This window comes from Astyanax mexicanus, chromosome 15 (assembly GCF_023375975.1).
Source record: "Astyanax mexicanus isolate ESR-SI-001 chromosome 15, AstMex3_surface, whole genome shotgun sequence".
NCBI classification, from domain to species: domain Eukaryota; kingdom Metazoa; phylum Chordata; class Actinopteri; order Characiformes; family Acestrorhamphidae; genus Astyanax; species Astyanax mexicanus.
The window spans coordinates 33450459-33471753 of NC_064422.1; the positions used below are offsets into that span (position 1 = coordinate 33450459).

The following is a 21295-nucleotide window of genomic DNA, read 5'->3' on the forward strand; positions in this document are numbered from 1 at the left end:
CTCTATAGCAGAAGTTCTCAAACATTTTAAGAAGTGGCCAATTTCAGATAATGATTAATAAATGTAAATAAAAATTATATACAGATGTACAACCTGAAATATTTTGCTGCACTGTATCAACAATATACACGATCGAAAACTATGCTCCACTAAAATGAGACACTGACTTACAGTTTTCAAAGTAAAACTTGTGGAAATCCATCCCCTCCACCAGATTACCCAGAGCTTCAGGCTCAAACGAAGTCAGGCCAGGGTCGCAGATTCTCCTAAAACACAAATTAGCACAGGAAAAAATACATATTTTACATGTAATAATTATGATTCTGCTTGGCCAGTTTCCTAAGAATGATCATATTAATAGTAAGTGCCATTCTTACGTGTAGGCTTCAAAGTCTCCATTGTTCACAGCCTCAATCAACTGCTCCGTTATCTTGATGATCTCCTGCTTACGAACTAGGCAGTAGGAAAGTAGGAAGAACAGACAAGGAATAGAGAGACAGAGGAAAGTATGGAATCACAGAATGGGAGGAGATGGTTTAATGGAAACAAAGAAGAGTGGATTAGGAAGCAGAAGTGTACAGTCAATACCTGAAATACCATTACATTTAACAGACAAGCAAGAAGACCATCTTACATTCTTCACAATGTCCTTCATGATGGTGTATGTTGATTTTTATACATTTAAAAACTTTAAATATTTATTTAAAAAAAAAGCCACAGATTAACTATCAATGTCAAGAGATACAGTATGTTAGCTGTTCGAAGTAAAAGGGTACATCAGTTTGATGTGTTATTTTGGCCCCAAAAATAAAGTTAAAGAAAAAAAAAACTTATTTACTATAATTAAACCATTTCACAACCTCTCTTTGAGGAAGAGTAGAACAGATCACTGAAGGCTTTCATATATTGTGTATATAAATATATATAGGTTAGACACCAGTGTATATATATACAGTTCCTTTAAGCACAGAAATGTAGCACTGCACACAGTGTGTGTGTATGTGTGTGTCCTGAGCTAGCCAAAACACTTACACTGGGCTGTGACCACACTTGCTGCAGATGCAGACACACTGCTGCCCCCCTGAGTCGTGGCATGAGGAACAGACTGAGCACACTCTAACTCTGGGCACGAGGCGTGTCCTGAACTGTTCCACGCCATGCGCTTTTTGTCATGCACCAGAACTGTAACACATAACATGCACCACAATGCAATGCCCCACTGATGACATCATGCAAAGGACCCAAGACACATGAGCCACCTGGCAAAGCATACAGCCGAAGGAAGCATCTCATTAGTTTAGCAGTGTTAGTAAAACCATGGAAAGTTAATACAAATGTGGGAAAATATTAAATGAAGATTTAAAAGTGAAACATGGATGAAATAACTAACAAAAGAAAAACAGAATATTAATAGGGTTGTCTGTAAATGAAGGGGAAAAGTATTCTTTTATCCACCCTGAAATTCCACCCAGTTTTCTCCTTACCCTTAAAATAGTCTGTGATGTATACTATATATTGTTACAAAACAAATCGGACATTGTGTAAAATTTAACTAAAACTAATTGCAATGATTTGCAAATCTACACCCACCAAATCTTACAGAACATAAAACACACATCAGATGTTAAAAGTTAAGACATTTTACCATTTATCACCTCATTTAAAACTTGACAATACCACATCTCAAGTTGGAAAAGTAAGCTGCAGTAGGAGGATCTCAAAAACCTAGGAAAAAGCATTTAAGAGAGATGGTCTATCAAAAGCAAAGGAGTTCACAAAACTGTGAAAAAATTGAGGAACAATTACAGGAAATGTTCCTTAATGTGAAATATCAAACATTAAATAATAGTAACTATTTAGATAAACTTGAGAAATCAATCCATATTGGATGCTGGTGATCTTCAGGCCCTCAGGCTACATCACATTAGAAATGGTAAAATGTCTCACCTTCAACACCTGATATGTGTTGTGTGTTCTATTGTGAATAAAATGTGGGTCTACAGATTGAGATCTGTTTTATGTAAAGTTTACACAGTGCCTCAACCTTTTTAAACCTAGGACTGTACATTTACTAAACAGAATCAGAGAGTTTATTTCTTTTCACCCTTATTAAAAATACAGTGTCTTTCATTATTTTGATGAGAACCTGGCATTCGCCAATGTTTCCTTATTTGGGATTTGTTCAATTTACTATGATCTGTCATTATCTGTCTGCTAACAGCTCTGGAGTTTAAAACACAAATGTCTGACTTTTAGTTTGAACTTCTCAATAACCAATTTTTGGAAACAATTGAGGCACAATATTATAGTTATTTTAGAGAAAGCAATATTTGGTACTGTTAGAAACCAGTGCCTGGATCTTCAAAAGACATAAGATTGAAAATATACAAATTTATATCTATTTTAAAACTATCAAAGATGTAATTTGGGGAAAATCTTTCATCTTTCACCTCTATGCCTTTTGGGGATCAGGTCACATTTTACTGTTTTTAACAGTAAGAAAAAAATGGCCAGGGGTACCACTGCATGAGATGCACTCTTGGTTGGCTGGAATGAAGTGGCTGAAGTGCACACTATAAGGGGTATGTATTAGGGCAAGAAATGTTAAAAAGAGGAAAGTAAGGATGTAAACAGTGAAGATTTAAAGTTGAAAATGAATAGGGTGTATGGACAGTGCATTCAGGTTGATGCTGCAACAAAACTTACAAGCTGTGCAGTAAAACCACACAAAACTATCACCCACAATCTATGTTCACAATCTAATTCCTTCAGAAAAAGCTCACAGAGATTAAAGTATCACAGTAAAAGCATTGTGGTTTAAGATCAGACAGATCCTCTGAAGGCCAGAGTCAACCACTAGAGCAACAACACAGCAGTGGCAGAGTGGCATCACATCAACCAGTAAGACAGACACAATAATAAGGTGCAGACACACTAAGGTCTAGCCTGTGGCTAAAACACACACCAGAAAGCCAAACACAGGGAAACCTCTGGCTACAAAATGTGCTATGGGGTACAAACAGCTAGAAGGCAGAACAGCTCTGGTTTCAGAGCACAAGTCAATCTCCTGAGTCTAAACTCTGTGGAAAAACAGCTAGAGGCTAGAAAGGATCATCCACATTTAAGAGAAAAGTAAACGTGTTAAACATAAATCAAGGGAGGTGATAGAATTTCAAATGGTCAGCAGAGAACAGGAAACTTACACTTATCTTTCAAATATTGTTCTTTAAGAAACCAAACCTTTTGAAGCACCATCAATTTACATTGTATAAAGCCACTGAAAATACTTGTATAGGGTATGAAATACCCTTTTGTATAGTAGCTTGCAAATGTCTTTATATACATACTAACATATGTAAATAATGTGCAGTATGGTCATTTGAATCAAAATGGTAAAGTGTGTAGTCTTAATGGAAAGGAGGGGTAATTGGAAGAACATGTCCTTTCAGACAGTGACACTTAAGAATGATTGAGGAAAGCATGAGGAGACTGCACGCAGTCTCGTCTGAGGAGAAGACGTGGGTTAGGGGGAGAGTGTCTGGCTGTACAGGTGCTGAGAATTGACTAGAAGCCACTTCACACACTGGAAGAGAAGAGGAGGGGGTATTGTTTTGGAGGGGTGGTGTGAAGGTAAGATGACAGTGGCTGTTTTTAGATTGTGGTGTGGGCCTGGAAGGGAGGTTGTAGACAGAGTCAGTGGGGAGCTGAGAATTGTGGGTAACTTACTGGCTGGAGAGGCCTGTGGCGAGGCCACCAGAGCGGGCGGCTCGTCCCCGGCACTGCACTGACTCATCACCGCACTGTCACTGCTGGCCCCCTGAGCACTCTCCGCTGGCACGGCCCCAAGACCAGCGCAACACACACCACCGGGAGGAAAAACACACACACAGCTCTCATGTGCAGCTCCGGCCAAAACACACAACCACACGCACGCTGCTGGCAGTCATGTAGCTATTCTGTCAATATTAGATTAGCATTAAGTTCATACGAAGCTGCTGGAAGAGGACATGTTTGGATAAAACGGCTCAATTAATTCAGCCTCGGCCAGATAAAAACACAGACACAGTCTAAATAGTCCACGGGACTCCATTATAAACACATCTATGTATCTGTGCCCAGCCCTCTAGCAGTGTGAATTGGCACTGGTGAATTAGCAGCATCTAGCTGGCCACGGTGCGATGCAGCAGTGCCAGTTATCACCGCAATCCGGCACAGCGGTGAACTCCCTTCAATAATCCTCCTCTGCAATTTCCTGTCCTCATCACCTGACAAGAGAAGCTGATAAAGTGCTATTCATTGGGGCAAATGAGTTGACCAAAAATATAAGTTTGTAATATTCTGCCGTTAAGACTGTCCTAGTTTTTTTTTTTCTTTCAATTATGTAAAATGTACTTTCAATTATGTAATTGTGTACTTTTGAAATAAGTTAGTATTTAAATATTCAAACAACATTTTTTTTATTTGAATACATTTTTTACAAATAAACCCTAACTATCAGAACAATGCTTGTTTTACTGTTGTCTTTATTTCACTCCATCCAGCAAAGATAGACTTGAGTATTGTGGAGTCAAACGTAATTTGTTCGTGTAAACTACTACTCCACCCCAATCTACTAACTGCTCAAATGGACAAAATACTGTCATAAAAATGGTCTATAGCAAAATAAATTATTAAACAATGTGATATATTTGTACCAAATATTGTGCCAACCCCCTATATAATGTTCTTCCTAGTTACAGAACTTTCCATGTACCCACCTTCTTATAATTCTAATTAACAATATTTGTTTTCTTGTACGGAAAAATAAATCTATGTAGGTCCTATAGATGTGTTACATAATAAATAGAAGTATACCTTTGTTTATTAGTATCCTAATGCCTGGGGTTCACATTACCACCACTGTTGGAAGTTTTCTATAATAAAGCATGTTTTAACCAGCCTGAAAGAAATCTTAACCACTGGATTTTGATGCAATTAAAAAAGAAGGTTTGTAAATAAACACTTAAAAGTCTAACATCAACAGAGCCTTCATTTATTTATATTAAAGGTAGATGAGGAGAGGAAAAGAGGGAGGAAAGTTCCAGCAGTGCAGTTCTGGACCCTTACAGACAACCAACAAAAAAAACAGTACATACACAAAAACATGCTAATGAAACTTCACAGCACACCACCTAAGATGGCACAGCATTATTCATTTATTTATATTTATATATTTCACACCAAATACTAGAGTCAAGGAGACACACACCACACACAGGGTAACACGCACAGATGGATACCCAGAGGAGTCAGTAGAAAAAGAAGTGTGTGTGTGCAGTGTAGGCATGTGTGTTTGAGTGTAGATCTATATAGTACAGCGTGTGTGTTAAGTGAGTGTTTATCTGTACAACAGCGTATGTGTGAAAATTATGCATGCCATTACTAGAAATGACTTACATTGCTTCACATAGCAGCAGTGTGCCACTGAGCCGACTCAGCCAACAATGCCATACAGCTGTAAGCCATATTTAACTCTACAGGGGGGCAGTCGTGTGTGTGCGCATGCCTTATACACTGCTATAGATATAGATCTACAATCGAAATACTGTAATCTCTCTCCTTTCTGCCTAGTTTTATTACACTGTATAGTGTCATTTAAGTTATGCAGCTTACTATATTTTAATTTAAAGGGCTTTAAAAAAAAAACACACACACAATACACAGATCAAGCACAAATTATGCCCAACCGGTTGTTTCCACACACACTACCCCTTTTTTACTTTTAGCTCCACTAAGCATATAGGAGCACTCTGTTCCTTTTATACTGTTCTTTAAATAGTCAGGACCCCATTAAAACACGACAGAGCAGAAACTATTTTCTCAAATGGATCAGACAATGCAGTGCTGCTGGAGTTTTTAAACACTGTATTAATTACTCTATTAAATACTCCTACCATGTAGCTGTAAAGTTGAAAATAGAAGCTTATCTGTTGCTGCACAGACTGTTTTAGCTATCCTCTAGTTCTTAATCAGTGGTGACAGGACCAACCTTAAGAAAGCAGTTAATTAACTATTCTCAGTCCAGTCATGACACTTGGGTGTTTAAAATCCACTTGTGCCAACACAACACAAACACCACCATGGTAGTGTCACTACAGAGCTGAGAATGACCCACCGGCCAAAAATGAGCTGGTCTATGATTGTCCCGTTGGGCCCTGACCAGGGATAAAGGAAGATAAAGCATAATAAAGTATGCAGAGATACAGAGAGACTACAGTCTGTAATTGTGAATGTCTATATACTCAGTGGAGCTGATAAAAAAGATAACAGGTGTAGAAATATGTATTGGTCATAATGTTATGTGTGGTTTATATGACCATTTTACTCAGTAGACTTACTGGTGAATTACAGGCTTTTCCAGTTACCAGGCAGCATATCTAAAGCATGGCTAATGCAGCGAAGTGTTTGAAGTTGAAATGATTGTAATAGCAGGGCTTGACGAGGAGAGAGATTGCCATTATCACAGCAGCACTGAGAGTCGCGAGGCCGCAGTACCGGAGGCATGCAGAAGAAAGAGGAGAGAAGGGGTTGGGTACCTTTCCTACCTTTCATATCCTCTTCCTCATTGGTGTTACAGCTCTCTGTGGAGCCCTGCAGACACAGAGCGACAGACAGGATAGGGAGAAACAGAGAGTGGAAAAAAGAAAAGAATGAAGAGAAAGGTGGAAGTGAAAGATATACAAAAAAAGTACGAATATTTTAGTGTTTTCAAATGCAAAAAATGGTATAATAAAACAATTATTTTTTAACCATTTGCCAACATGTAATAATAAAGGGCAACATCACTCCCTTTTGAGTGGTAGACTGAGGTTTATTTCCATATCTAGGAAAGAACAGCACTTTGTGCTTCACACTGTGGAATGTAATGGAATGCTAATGTGCTAATATAATATGCTTTTGTTTTTATATATACTTATATATGACAAAGTCTTCTTGGCATTTCTCCACTTAGAAAGCTGGTGTCAGCCACACTATGGCCCACCTGAGACAGAGAGGCTCAAGGTCCCAATAGTAGCAGCTCAACAAATTAGGGTATTGAACCCACAACCCTGTATACAATGCACTGAGCCACCAGGATAGAAAACCAGGCAAGAACATGATTTGGATTATGCAGTTATACAGTTCTCCAATTTAATGCATACCACAACCATAAAAAATGTATAATAAAACTTTCACAGGATACAGTTTTAATTCATTAATTCACAAATCTGTAATTAAACTTCCGAATTACAACAAGATTAGAATGTGCAGAATAAACAAACCATATGTGCATCACATGTCCGTCACTACAAATGAAGCAGGGTAATGTCAAAAATGCTGCATATCATGTATTAACATTCACCTACTTCTAGTTTATTTTTATGCGCTGTATACTCTATAATCTGTATAGACCAGTTAAAATCTTTCATCATTATCCTGCTCCAGCAAATGCACAGACCAAAGGGACTCACCTTGGTGCCATCTGCTGGGTTGTGCACTACTGTGGTCTGTGGCTCCTGCAGGATTTAAACAAGCCATAAAGATTAGATTTTGTCACACAACACTTCTACCCAGGTAGGAAGCAACACAGTTTAACACACAAACACAGCGTTTTTAAACACACATGAAGAACCCTGGACCCCAGGTCCCGCCACAGAAACAACCAACAAGCGAAGGTGAGCAAAGAAACAAACATTGAAGCGACACATTCATTTTAATTCCACTTATTATAATTTTTCATGCATGACCTCTGTAAAAGTCGATAATGAGCTGAGTAAAAGCCTGCTCAGACAGACATGCTGTGTGTATGTTGAGTGTGTGTGGTGTTCAGGGCGGCTCTTAGCCCTGTGATGGGTTTTAGACTGCCTGCAGGGCTGTAGTGGGGTGAGAGGTTAACAGCGTGCTTTAATGGCTCGTGTTGGAGGTCCCGGGGATGCTCTTTGCTCAGCTGTCTGGGCAGCATGTACACGCACAGTCCATTTCAAGTGTCAATTCACTTTCTTCTGCCTGGCTCTCCCGGGCACACAGCTATCATTTTTTGGCACAAAGCACAAGAAATGACTGCTTTCAAGCAGGGAAACGGCATCACAGCTTCATCTCAAATTGTGTTCATGTACTTTTTGATTCTTCCAGGCCCTTACATTTTACTGTTACACATACTGTTACACATACTGTCATACTGTTTACACCTGAAAAATTCTGGTAGTTTTATGTCAGCTTAGACTTGTAAAGTGAAAATGAGGAAAACAAGAGATGGAAGAGAACAGCAGAAGACCAAACGCAACATGAAGCCAAACTTGGACTACTGCATGCCAACAAAATACAACCCCAAATCAGGAAAGAAAAGTTGGGACAAAGCAAATATAAAACATTTACTTTAACTTTAACTTCATTAAAGACATTTTTCAACAAGACAATGCAAAACATGACATGGAGCTCATTTTTTTCTACATTTCCATTGTCCCAATGTTTTCTGATTTGAGGATATAAAACAAACAAAAATATATACAACAGACATGTTTGATGGGACAAACTATAACATGACAAAAACTAGTGGCACCTACAGCACAGCACACTTGGTATGGGTTAAGGTAGTGTTGAATGCAGATTAAAGTACCATTGGTGTAGAGGAGGCTGAGTTGCTCTCCTTCAGGGCACTCACTACGGCACTCACTACACTGTTTTTAGTGTTGTTTGTCTGAGGCTGCAGCAGAAAGGAGACATAACATTTTCCTGTTCAGATAGATTGGGTCACCAGGGACAGGACTGCCATTCACATTTAGCAATCACTTTACAAAAAACATTAAAACACACAGCATTTACATTCACTGACTTGTTTTGCACTCAGCATACTCTTATTATAAAACTTGACTGACAAGAGTCCCACCAAGAAAACGATATTTACAATTTAGTATGTAAATAATTTTGGTTATAAAGAAAAAAAATAAATTTAATGAGCTAGGCTATTAGTCTGTGAAGGAAGACCACTGTCGCACAAAAGCTATATTTATATATAGCTTTAAAATAACCTTGCAATGGATTTGACTAAAGCTCCAAAACATTGAAGGCTTAAAGCAGATAAGTTGACTAAAGCCCTATTCGAATGGGATTAAATGTATACAGAGTCCGAGGTCTATCGCTGTTGCTCCTCTGAATCACAAAAGATTCACAAAAAATAATTTATTGATAAATTGAGAAATGAAAACTAAAATAAATAGTGTAGTAAATGCATAAACACATGTAATTAATCTTGAAACTCTTGACACGCAAATTAATAATTTCCCAACAATTTACCAAATTTGACCCCAACATCTTAGTATAATTTACTTTGATTTTTTTTTTCCATTACATCATAATTAAATCACAGATTTATTAATACAATTTTTTAGGAGACACTACCAATATAAATATAGTTGAATTTTGCTAATTACTTACAGATAAATACCCACTATTAAAAGCTAAATTAAAAGCTTGTGATTAATAACAAATAAGTGTCATGATAAATCCAATTGAAAATTGTTAATAGATCTTCACTTTACCTTGAACTGGTCCCTTTAACTGTTCTAAAAGTGATCTGAATTTAAATACTAAATTTCCTCATCCTGTATAGATTTTATTGGTGTTTCTGAATGAGTCTAGTCATGAAGGAGATGTGCATTTTATTTCTTTATTTTTTTTTTATTACAGATGCCCCCTGATAAACTAATCAAATTCAATTAGGGCTCAAGGGTACATTTTTATACATCTCCGAAATATATCTACAATATTAATTATTCGTTAGCTCTATTAGTGAGTGGCAGCAGTACAAGCAATGATTAAATCTGTTAATTAATCTTTGGTGGTAGTGCTCTCACTCACAAGTACTGGGGAGGTTGCTTCCAAGCTCTGCTACAGTTGTCCTAATGACTTTTCCAGTCTGATCTGTTACAATCTAACCAACTGTTATAGATTTTACAAACTCATATTTGTTAAATTGAAAGCTGAAAATGTTAAAAAAAAAAGTCATAACAGCACTGCTGTCACAGATAACAGCAACTCAGGAGAAGAATAAAACCTTCTGAGCTTTCAATGGACAGCAACATTAGAAGAGTGTTAATTAATCTTCAAATTTTAACACTAATTTTAAACTAATCTGAGATTCAAATTATGTCAACAATTTGCAAAGGAACAATATGACAAAACAGCTACATAACAGTTCAAACAGTAAAAGAACAGAAGAACTTCTAAAAAGGGAAGGAAGGAAAGACTTTCAGAACAGAAAGGTGCTTCAAATCTTACCTTAACTCCATCTGCCTTTTTGTTGAGTAAACTTTTACATGCTGCAAAGAAAATGAGAGAGTCTGAATTAGTGTATGCTTAATAAAAGCCATTGATCGTGCTCATATTCCTAAACTTCTGACTCAACTAATTCACATATTTTAATGAATCATTTATTTCATGCTAATCCTAGTGCAGACGGGAAGAAGTAAATTGTTCTCTATTCGAGACTACAGGCATAATGAAGGAAAATCACAGCTAATGTATGCAATTGATTTCCTTTAAATGCAAACATAATTTCCCGGCGGTCTGATTTAGAGGTCTTGAGGCAGTGGAGGTGAGTGAGCTTCAATACACTGCAGATTACCTTCCCTGCTAATGACATGGCTTATGTGGGGCCTTAACAAATGTATAAGGCAGTGACCCATTCAACAACACACTCACAAAGACCAAAGTCGGAAGCTTCGCGTTCAAGAGCCCCATTAAGTTCCTTACCTTCCATATACAAGTGGAAAGGAAGGACGATGGGGAAGAAAGGCAAGATTGAGAGAGAAAACAACAATCAACAGAGTTGCAAAGAGGAAGGCGGATGGAGCTTGAAGGTGGAAGGCATCATTTGTTTTTGCAAGCCCACTGGTGTTACATGCTGCACTCAGTATGAGGTAATCAGAGCTAGTGGTGGGTGCAATTTACCATACAGCCATCCATGCAGTGCCAACAGGGTAAACTACAAGTCTTATAATGGACTTGTAAATTAAGGGACTCTCATAAACTGGTGTACTTAAACTTATCAGAAATCTGTTAGACTTTTGCTGTGTTTAGTAAGGTCTTAAGCCAATGCAAGCCATGTTTGAAAAAAACATTACTCCCATTTAACCCATTTAAACAGTCTGATGGAGAGAGGACTGTTGAAAGTATGCCTTTAAATCAGTCCAAAGTTAAATTACTATTGCATATCTAGATATTAACAGAGTATGGAAGGAATGTTGTCTTCAAACCAGCCCTAAATATCTTCGTAACTACCTTCCTTGTGTCAAGTTGCATCTCAAAGTTAGCAAGTGCAAATAAAAGCTAAATTTTGAAACTAATTATGAGATCTTCTTAGGGTGTTCTCACACATGACAAAAGTTCAAACAAAGGTTCGCGTTTTGACATTGTATGCGTTTGTTACGGTGGCTTAAAGAGCCACTTAACTCTAAACCATATTTTGAAATGTGTTCCTTTGAAGTAATGAAGCATACCAGTCCTGCTTAAAAGCTTTTATAAATCTTTCCAAACCTTTTAAATTCTTTTATTGTGATTATATCTGCGTCTGCAGCGCCTTCTCAGGTTTAACTGTGCAAGGCGTGGATGATGTGATACTTCACAATATGCAGATCAGTCAATCAATAATACTGCCCCCCTGCTGACATCCAATCATCTGTGTCAGGCACACTTCTGATGCTGTAGCTCAGCCAAATCAGCTCCCCCTCCTGCTTTGCCTCTAAACCCATACATCCAGTTTCCCTCCCAAACTACTTCTCCCATTTTATAGCCTATTTCAAATTTGAGCTAAGGACGGAGTTAGTGAAAATCATGGGGTTATTAAAGAGGAAGAGCCAAAAAGGATTTTGCTTTGTTCTGTCATTATAAAGACTGTCAATTAGACAGATACAAAAATAAATTAGATATTAGATACAAAAATAAAGGGTGTTGAGTCAATACTGCTGCATGATGTGCTTTCATGTAAAGAGGGAGCCAGAATTTTGGCACAACAATGGTCCTTTTTCCTATTGTTCAGTGGGGACCAATATCAGTCAACTTCATGTAATTCACACTGCAGATAAACCAATCCATGCTTAAACTGATCCAGACTAGGATTAGGGGTGATGTCAGAGGAAGCCCCTATACAATGTGCTAACACTGCTATAATGATGTAGAATGAGGCCCGAAGCCAGCACACTAATGCCTTATTAGCAATGTTGGAAAAGTAAAAAAAAAAGACAAAAGTGTAATTGGGATAAAGTGTCAATGGAAAATGTTACGGCACCACCTGCAGTGGTTGTTCTTAAAACATTGCAAACTTAACACAATTTCTCAGACACAAGGAAGGTATTTTGAAGTTTGAGAAAGGGACACAATTACAAACAAAAACTGTCATAATATGAAGTTTTTAGGCAGTTTGCAAGCAAACCAAAAGAAAATAGCAATGTTATATCAACTGCATATCCTGATTAAGGCAAAACCACTGACATGCTTATAAAGTTTATTAGGCAGCAAGTCTTTAAACGATCAGTAATTAGTCTAACTCTGTTAGTAAAATGAAAGCTTAAGAAGAGAGAGATAGACAGATGAGAAAGCTTGAAGCTGCATTCTTATTGGTCAGACATCTTAAATAGCCTTTTGTCTGCAATGAGATGAAGTTCATATATACATACACATCAAAGACTTACTCTGCATGGTTGAGACTTGGTGGACAGTGCTCTGACAGGATAGCTCCAAAGTAATTAATGTCAATCACCACTACAGTAAGAGTGTAACCCATTATCTAAGAAACTCCCACACAGTGGGAGAGGCTGGCTAGCATATTGTTTATTCGGGGGAAAGCAGTGAATCTACTCGACAAAAGACTGTACTGCTGTCGCGACCAAATTCACCATTACTATAAACAGCAAGAAATGGTTTAATATGTTGAAAGCTATGCAAAACAAACTTCACTCCTGTTATCAGATCTTTAAACAGTGTCAACCCAGTTTTTGGGTGCCTGGCACCTGTGTGCTCCCCGTGTCTCTCCTCATTGGAATGAACAGCATTGTCTGTCTCTGGCCTTCAGCGGGCCTTGTTCCACGCCGACCACCTGGCGCATGCTGGAGCCCAGCGCAATTCAACACCGGGTCTGACGGATGGCAGCAAGCCAACCCCGCTCCTGCCCGTCCATGTGGCACACACCCCACACTCTCAGCAAGGGGGGGTAACGGGTAGCAGGGAGAAGGAGAGAGCGATGGTAGCTAAGGCTCGGGCTGTGCAGGTCTGCTTTGGCAAAGGATGAGAGACCACAGTCTAAATACTCTGGATCTGATCATCATCCTGCTCAGGCTGTGCAGTAGGGCATGACCGATATAAACTGTTTATGGATCAATATACCTAGCAATTAAAATAAAATTCTGAAGATAATTTAAAATGAAACCAATAGAGATTCCAATAGTTTTAGTAAAGTAGTTTTACCGTCAAGATGTGATGGCCAGGTCATCATATTTCCTAAGGATACATATATAGCAGAAATGTACAGTTTTCTTAAATTATTTGGATAATAAAGACAGAAAAGAGAACCTTCCAATATTTATATAAATAATAGTGTTCTATTAATTATTTCACATTATTTTTTGGATTATAGAAAAAAACTGAAATTTTTTTCACAACTTATGTTTAAACACAGCATAACACTAACCCTCAATTTCATATTCCATGATGATTGGTGTAGTATGCATACGTCCAAATCTGACTGTGATTTGAAATGTGACTGACCAGCAGTGAGATTTTAATTTAGGCTAGGACAGACTTTCGGTTGTTATTTCCATATCTAATGTTAGATTTAACATTTAAATTAGGGCTGGATGCATTCTAGGTTTTTTTTTTTAATTACATTTATAGGCAATCTTAACACTTGCTGAAAACCTTATCCACTAGATATCGGTCAGGCCCAACTGTACAGAACTGCAATAAGAAGGAATTAAGGACTGGCATTGCACATCTCTGGCTAAAGCAGACCTTACCTAAAAGTTATTTTCCACAGTAAAAGCAGAAAAAGAGAAAGAAAGATAAACATATATGAAATATAACCTAAGGAAAAATAAGGAAGGGAAAGGGATATCTCCAATAATCAAAGCAGAAGCAGAGACATTCATTGCTCGTCCTGCCATGCAGACAGATAATGCATGCTGGCTAGTGGTGGGGTGTCTGGCAACAGAGATCGTTAAAATGAATGCAGTGCAGTGATATTGATCAGACCCTTTTGCCTAGAGCCTTGGACGTTTAAAGAAAAGAAATAAGAATCAGAGAAAAAAAGACGGAGCATTGAAAGAAGGAATGGAACAACCTTCTATTCAAATATCAGGAGAGGGTAAATGCATGCTAGTGATGAGGAGAAATATCCACTTAAACCCAAAGAGGCCTGAACAAATGCAAAGCAGCATCTTTACACTAAAGACACATTACGCTTTGAAGAAATGTGGGTCTGCTTTTTGTCTCTAAACATTTAAACAATGGCATGTCTGAACTAAAAGATTGAGGAAAGCACAGGGTGAAGACCACTGCACGTTTGAACCGCTCATGAGTCTTGTGAGATAGTGATGCATGTTAATCTTCACAGACATTTCGGTAAAAATTTTACATGGCAAACAGGTATGCAAAATGGAAATTCAGCAGGCCGCACACTCGTGTTATAAAAACTTAAGAAGTCTTCCATTTTAGACCAACAGGTATTGATCAGCCATGAAACGTGAGTGTGCGTGTGCTGTGTGATGCAGGCATGGCAGGCTCCCTTTGGCTGCATGCTGACTGGGTGGAGTAAAAGGGAGAAGTCGGGACTGTGGGGTCGTAGAGGACAGGGCTCGCCGGGCCCCCCGGTGGTGAGGCGAGGAGATGCACTCTCACATACCTTCCTGTGCAAGCGCGGCAGTGCTGGTGGTGGGAGCAGCAGGGCTGGTATGCTGCCGGCCCACTATTGGACAGAGAGGTGTTCAGTTGGAAGGAGCTACAAAAAGAGTTGTAACCCCCCCCCCCTCCAAGAGAAAGCGGCCTAGAACTTTTACTATGTAAAATGCAATGCTAGGAATTCATTCAAGCTTGTGAAATCATTTATTTTTTATCATGATAAAATTAGAAATGCAACCTGTAACCCAATGTAATCAAAGACAAGACAAGCACCTTGTGCTCAGATATAACCTTATGATATTTTCCAGTAATAACTACTGGAAGTGAATGAAAGACAAGCCATCACTGAATGCATGCAATCCTGAACAGCTGTAGGAATGTAATGACCAACTTCAACACTTGGAGCATATGAAAAGATGTGTGTACAGTTGGTCTTTGTTCCAGCCTGGCAACATGAAACCAAAACACAGTTAAGCATCCTAACTGGCTCCCACTGGCTCACAGATTCTGAACTAAACATTTCTCTCACAAACACATCATTTCATTTTTGATCACAGGAGCTTTGGCCTGCAAAGACAAAGACATACCTGAAAAGTTTCTGGAGACCAGCATAGTGGTGAGGATAGCTCCCTAAATGGAGAGATGTGGAAAGAGAGAGAGAGAGAGAGAGAGAGAGAAAGAGAGGGAGAGTGAATCAATTCTGTGTTCTACATAATTTTGAGAGCGATATATCCCACCTTGCAAGGCATAGCAGGACAAAACTAAACTAGTGTAGTTATTAGAGCCTACACATTTTATTTATGAAGACTGTACCTTGAGTTTTCTTCGGGCATTGAACTTGCGCAGGCACTCCACAGTCTCCTGGCGATGCATCATGGATGCCACTGTTGACCGTTGCTAAACCAGCAAAGAAGGAAAGAAAAATAAACAAAAATGAAAGCCATCCACTTCATTAAACAAACGCCATTTTCACACCTGTAGTTTTTATTCTGAGTAATTCATACTAGAGTATGTCAACATCCTTTGTGATGCACTTTACTTTTATTCACAACTGCCTAATCGAATTAAATGCACTCAGACACAGATCAAATCAACTGCACCTAAATTGTGATGAGAATGTGAACTGACCTCAACCCAATTATTGTGTTGATTTAATTCACAGATAATGACTACAGATGAACAAATGTCTTCACTGAGGTCACTCCATGTTAAATTGTACAGAAATATGCACTAGTCAAAAACACAGGAACTTCTTTCTGTATTTACTTCCTGCTTTAGCCCCCAGACAGGTCTGAAAACATTCTCATACAGTTTTCTGTGAGGCATTCTGGTGCTTTTGCCCACTGACCCATCAACTGAATCAGACCAGAGACACTATAACTATAGGTGTAAAAACCCTTAAACGTAGAATAATTTAATGTATAAAGGGCAAACTGAACGAAGAGATACTGAAGGGCGTAACCATTAAGGTCTCCTTCCTGAACCTTCTTTCTGAAGGTTAGGGTATTCACTGAGCTGGGGTTGTTGAAGCACAAATGTATTAAAACTCTAAACGCATCTGAGGCGCTGCTGAGTTTTTAATGGATTTCTGGAGCCCGGGGCTTGTGGGAACTGTAGTTCTTGGCAGCAATTACTTACGCAGACCCATGGGTGCTTGAGGGCCTGCTCAGCAGTGATCCTCTTGGCTGGGTTGATGGTCAGCATCTGGTTGATGAGGTTCTTGGCCTCAGGGGTGACTGTGTCCCACTCAGGCGAAGGAAACTGGAGGGAGTCGGGGAGAATTGCACATAAAGCGTTAGATATGTAATCTATATGCAGAGGAGTAAACGCAAATGGCTCGAGTGCTTTTCACACAGCAAGATGCAGGCAAACAGACACACGCAGCATAATTTAAGCTAGAGGCTAATCAAATTAGGAGTATAGCAAGGATACGAGCGGTCATGCTGCGTCACTGCTTTCCTTTTTTACTCCGATGATTGGCTCCGCTACGGCCACGGCTGGTGTTCTAATAATCTTACTTCTGCATATTAACACTGCACAGACACACTAAGACAAGCTATTGATGGAAGATACCAAATAGTTGATTTAATGCATGTTCTCTCTACTCTCACACCTCTAAAAAGTTATTTTAAGCAGTAGACAGTTTTTAATAAATCTAGCAGTTACTGTATAAAGCAATTTTCAGTATTTTTTCATTAATAAACACAAACACACTCACACCCTCAAGATGCAGCATGCTCTGTGCGGTAAGTCATCTCTCTGCAATGCGTCAGGGAAGGCATGACAGGATCAATAGACCCAGCACAGCTCTCAATTGCACTCAATCAAAAATTAAGCAGCCAGCCCACCAGACCTCTTGGACTGCGCCGAAAGAAAGTAACACTGGTAGATTCTGTATTATTCTGTAGTATAGTGTCAAGATTACGGTCACTCTGCAATTTTCTCTGAAAAGTATCTTGGGATCAGATATCTTATTGGCACCACAAAGTTGAAGAATACACTGCAAGTTTATAGGAACTTCAGTCCTGCTTCACAGATTCAAGGAATCACAGAATTCTCAAGCTGAGCAGAGCAGCTCCATGGAGTGCCTCAAAGGAACAAACTCTACTCACATCATATGCTCCAGCCTTGATCTGCTGGTACAGCTTGTGCTGATCTTCATCCCAGAAGGGAGGATAGCCCACTAGCAGAATATATAGAATCACACCTGAGGGGGAAAAAATGAGATCGAAAGAACTGATGAGCTACACTGACAAGTTGAGCTGTAGATAATGGAATATGACCTATAAAAATGTGGTACTAGATTTTATTTTTTTAATAGTTAATATAAAAACTCTGAGCCCAATAATTAGCTCAAAGGAAAGAGTGAAGAGGTATTTAATTTAAGAAGAAGATAAAGATAAGATATTAGAGGAAGTTTTTTTTCCCTTTAATTGTAAGCAAATCACTCACCGCAGGCCCAAATATCCACAGGTTTGCCATAGGGGTCCTTTCTCAGGACCTCTGGAGATAGGTAGCCAGGGGTACCAGCAAATCCTGTCACAAAAAACAACAACAGGGTGACCAATCACTCCTATCAATCTCAACTGCAATCTGGGTCCCTCAGATGCAGCAGATATATTTAATAGCAGCTTGTTGAATAGTTAAGTGACAAGGATACTGCACTTAGAATATAGTTTACAATAGTTTAGTTTAATAAATAAAAAGAGAGTCAATGCCTCAACAAAGTGGATGGTGCTGTTTTCAACCCATTATTAAAGTCTAAAAATAAATGTCTAAGCGTGTGTGATATAGGATTGCTGTCAATATATAAATTTAATGAGCAGTATGAAAAAAAAATGTTACATTTTACAGGCTCAACAGCAGAGGCATAAAAAGTTGCCATTTTAAAAACTGGCCTTTGCTGAACTACACAAATGTCTCGCCTTAAAATTGGTATTTCACTGCATTATGGGAAACAGTACATCACAATGACAGCTCTGGACGCATATTGGAATATGTGATCATTGTATCGTCGGCACACTAAGCACACATTGGTCACCCATTAAAACACAGCTACAGTTACGATTAAATGTTCTTCAAATGGTTCTTTAAGCAATGTAATATAATAACAACTTTTGATTAAATAAAGAGAAAATTTTAAGAACGTTTTACATAAAAAGGCTCTAGTGCATTTGTCCAAAAACCATTTAAAGTCCTTTTAATCTTATTACGTCAGATCTAACTTAGAATCCCTCGCAATGCAGCAGTTTGAAGAGGCAGCTGTCTGGCTGCTATTTTGTAGATACTACAAACACATAAGGGTAAGGTGGCAGGAATGGGCTAAATGGGCTATTTAGGAACACATGCTGACAAATGACTCTACATGGACAGAAGTATGCATTGTTTCTTCTAAATACTCTCAAATATAAAGAATGTATCCTGCTTCTGTTAGAGTAACTGTCTCTACAGCCTTTGAATCATTACTGTGAGGATCTGATCGAATTCAGCGACAAGAGCATTAGTGAAGTTGGATGATGTTGGATGATCACAACCCCACCTCACCATTCCTAAATTCTCCACTCATCACTAAAGTACTGCTTGGAGCAGCATCATTACAAGGGAACACAGTTCCTCCACTGCTCAATCATGGGTGCTTTATACCTTTTCAACTGCTAGCATACACCTGGCATTAGGCACAATGTCAACAGATTCATGTTTATCTGCTCCAGAGAGGCTAGAAAAACTGTGTGCGCAATGGCACATCTGTGCCAGCAATAGCTGCAACCTAAAGAAGCTGAATGCATTCAGTAGAAGTTAGTGTCCACAAATATTTGAACACGTACATCTTGTGCAACCAATTAAAATAAGCACTGAAGTATATGTACTCTGAGAGTAAGACTATACACCTGGTAGCACTTTGATCTGCTTAAGTGTGTGTGTGGGGTTCGGTGGCTGCCTATCTTGTGAGATAGTGTTCCTCATTTAAATTCTAACCCTAACAGTGTTTTTACACAAACTTACTACAGCAAAATCAGCCTCATAAAGCAGGCCAGCCCCCACAGGGCAGTGAGCCAGTACGGCCGTGCTGGCAGGGTTCCTGAGGAATCACTGCAGGTCTTTGGAAGGGTATGAGGACTTGTGTTTGTGGAACTGTGCTTAAAAGACTGTAAAATAAGCCTTTGCTTTGTACTCCACTTTACTCTTACTTCACTGTCTATAATGCAGACTAATAAACAAACCCAAATTTACACTATTATTATCTAAGCCCTAACATAATGAATAACCATATATCAAACATTTATGCCTTTATTTATTATTTATTCATTTATTTACCACAGTATGATACTTTTATCTTAAGTGCCTTGGTGGATGAATGAATAATAATAAAAGGTTATTATGCTTTTTTAATGTAAAAATCTAAGAATAACTGAAGTGGTTGATATTAGGCTATTCGTTAAGAGGACTTAACTAATAAAAGGTTTTGGAGATTTGAGAAGGCCACATCTCTACATTTCAGACTAGGAGCATGTGTATCTGCCCAGCAACCAGCAGGGGGCTAGAGGGCCTCTGAGAGGTTTGATTTAGTTGTGAAAATAGTGTTGAGATTAGATTTTCTGCCTAAACTGGAGCACTTTCCACAGCATGAAGGAGCTGGCCTGAAATCCGGTGAACCCTACTAAGCTCAAAGACAGTTTTGGGTAACTGTGAAAAGGGCTCTCTGTAGGAGCTGTTCTGACTGGGTTTCTTGTGGGTCATGAAGTTGGTAATGAGGGACCTCATCAGTGCTTTTCTCAATTCATTTAAACTCAGCAGTATCCCAGCTTTATTATATTTAGAGTGCTAATTTTGGAATTGCTTGGAGGACAGAAAAAAACATACTGCAGAGTGGTAAGTGAAAGTATGTGAGAGCATACAGATATTAACAGATAAACAGATATTATATCTCTTACCAAACCATGCCTGCTGGTCTCCCTGAACCTCAATGGCCAGTCCAAAGTCAGCTAGCTTCACTGCTGCTCCTTTCATCTTACTGGCCAAAAGCAGGTTCTCAGGCTTCATGCAGGCACACAGATAAACAGACAGTTTTTTAAACAAATGTAATGTAAGAATACAAACAAAACACTAATCTTGCAGGTTATTGGCTAAAGTAAAATATTTTACCAATATGTGAGCTTATATAAAGTTGTATAAAAAAATTAACGTATTATAGTTTATACTGTACTGATACACTAAAATCACCACCTGCTTACAAAACGGAGGTAAGAAATTCAGGTCCAGCAGGTACAAATTGATAAAAAATTTAGTTTCAACAACCAGAATGACTTAGTGTACAGACCAACTGCAGCAAGAACATCCAGACAACAAGAAAAAATCCTGGGATTCATTTTTTTTACTTTCTGTACCAGGACTACCTATTTTTACCCACGTTATATGCAGAAATCTAATAGCCCTGAAATGAGAAAAGCCAGTTCTGAAATGCAACTAGAGATTTAGGATAAGAAAGATGGTACAACAAAAAGCTTTATTTTGACTAAAAATATTACAGTCTGTTTTGATTTCTAACAGTGTTGATTGATTCTATTGTGCATTGTATACATGTTATCTCTTTAAAGCTAAAAATCCTATTCTTGTAGCAGTCAGGTCATACTACTGTGTTTAGTGTGCATATATCACAGTATGTATGTAGATGGTTTTACTTCCATTTTCAAAAATCAGGTTAAGACATGAGCAAACATAAGCAGTAACGTAAGCAGTAAAGAGGGCTTAGGAGTGATCAGAAATTCAGGAAAAACAGCTCAAGAGATCACTCTAAACAAGCTCAGGGGTTACAAAAACATAAAATACAAAACACTACAATTTATTTAAGACTGAAGAAAAGATAAATATGTAAGGTATAATAAAAGAG

The 21295-nt window shown here is 38.5% G+C and overlaps 1 protein-coding gene across 18 annotated transcripts in view; it reads right to left on the reverse strand.

The window, feature by feature from the left end:
- The window catches only part of camk2g1 (calcium/calmodulin-dependent protein kinase (CaM kinase) II gamma 1), a 99723-nt gene that overhangs the window by 5400 nt on the left and 73028 nt on the right, over nucleotides 1–21295 (reverse strand). For 4 of the 18 annotated variants that reach the window (XM_022669023.2, XM_022669022.2, XM_022669024.2 and 1 more), the window contains 15 exons: nucleotides 20340–20442; nucleotides 17860–17943; nucleotides 17520–17614; nucleotides 16546–16668; nucleotides 15721–15804; nucleotides 15495–15537; nucleotides 14912–14974; nucleotides 10297–10337; nucleotides 8636–8722; nucleotides 7491–7535; nucleotides 6576–6630; nucleotides 3727–3831; nucleotides 1033–1182; nucleotides 378–453; nucleotides 172–266 (listed from right to left, as the gene is read on the reverse strand). In XM_022669023.2, the coding sequence (XP_022524744.1) occupies nucleotides 172–266; nucleotides 378–453; nucleotides 1033–1182; nucleotides 3727–3831; nucleotides 6576–6630; nucleotides 7491–7535; nucleotides 8636–8722; nucleotides 10297–10337; nucleotides 14912–14974; nucleotides 15495–15537; nucleotides 15721–15804; nucleotides 16546–16668; nucleotides 17520–17614; nucleotides 17860–17943; nucleotides 20340–20442 (1249 nt within the window). The remainder of the gene's footprint in view (nucleotides 1–171; nucleotides 267–377; nucleotides 454–1032; nucleotides 1183–3726; nucleotides 3832–6575; nucleotides 6631–7490; nucleotides 7536–8635; nucleotides 8723–10296; nucleotides 10338–14911; nucleotides 14975–15494; nucleotides 15538–15720; nucleotides 15805–16545; nucleotides 16669–17519; nucleotides 17615–17859; nucleotides 17944–20339; nucleotides 20443–21295) is intronic. The other 14 variants (XM_015608344.3, XM_022669026.2, XM_049465174.1 and 11 more) reach the window with 14 other exon arrangements.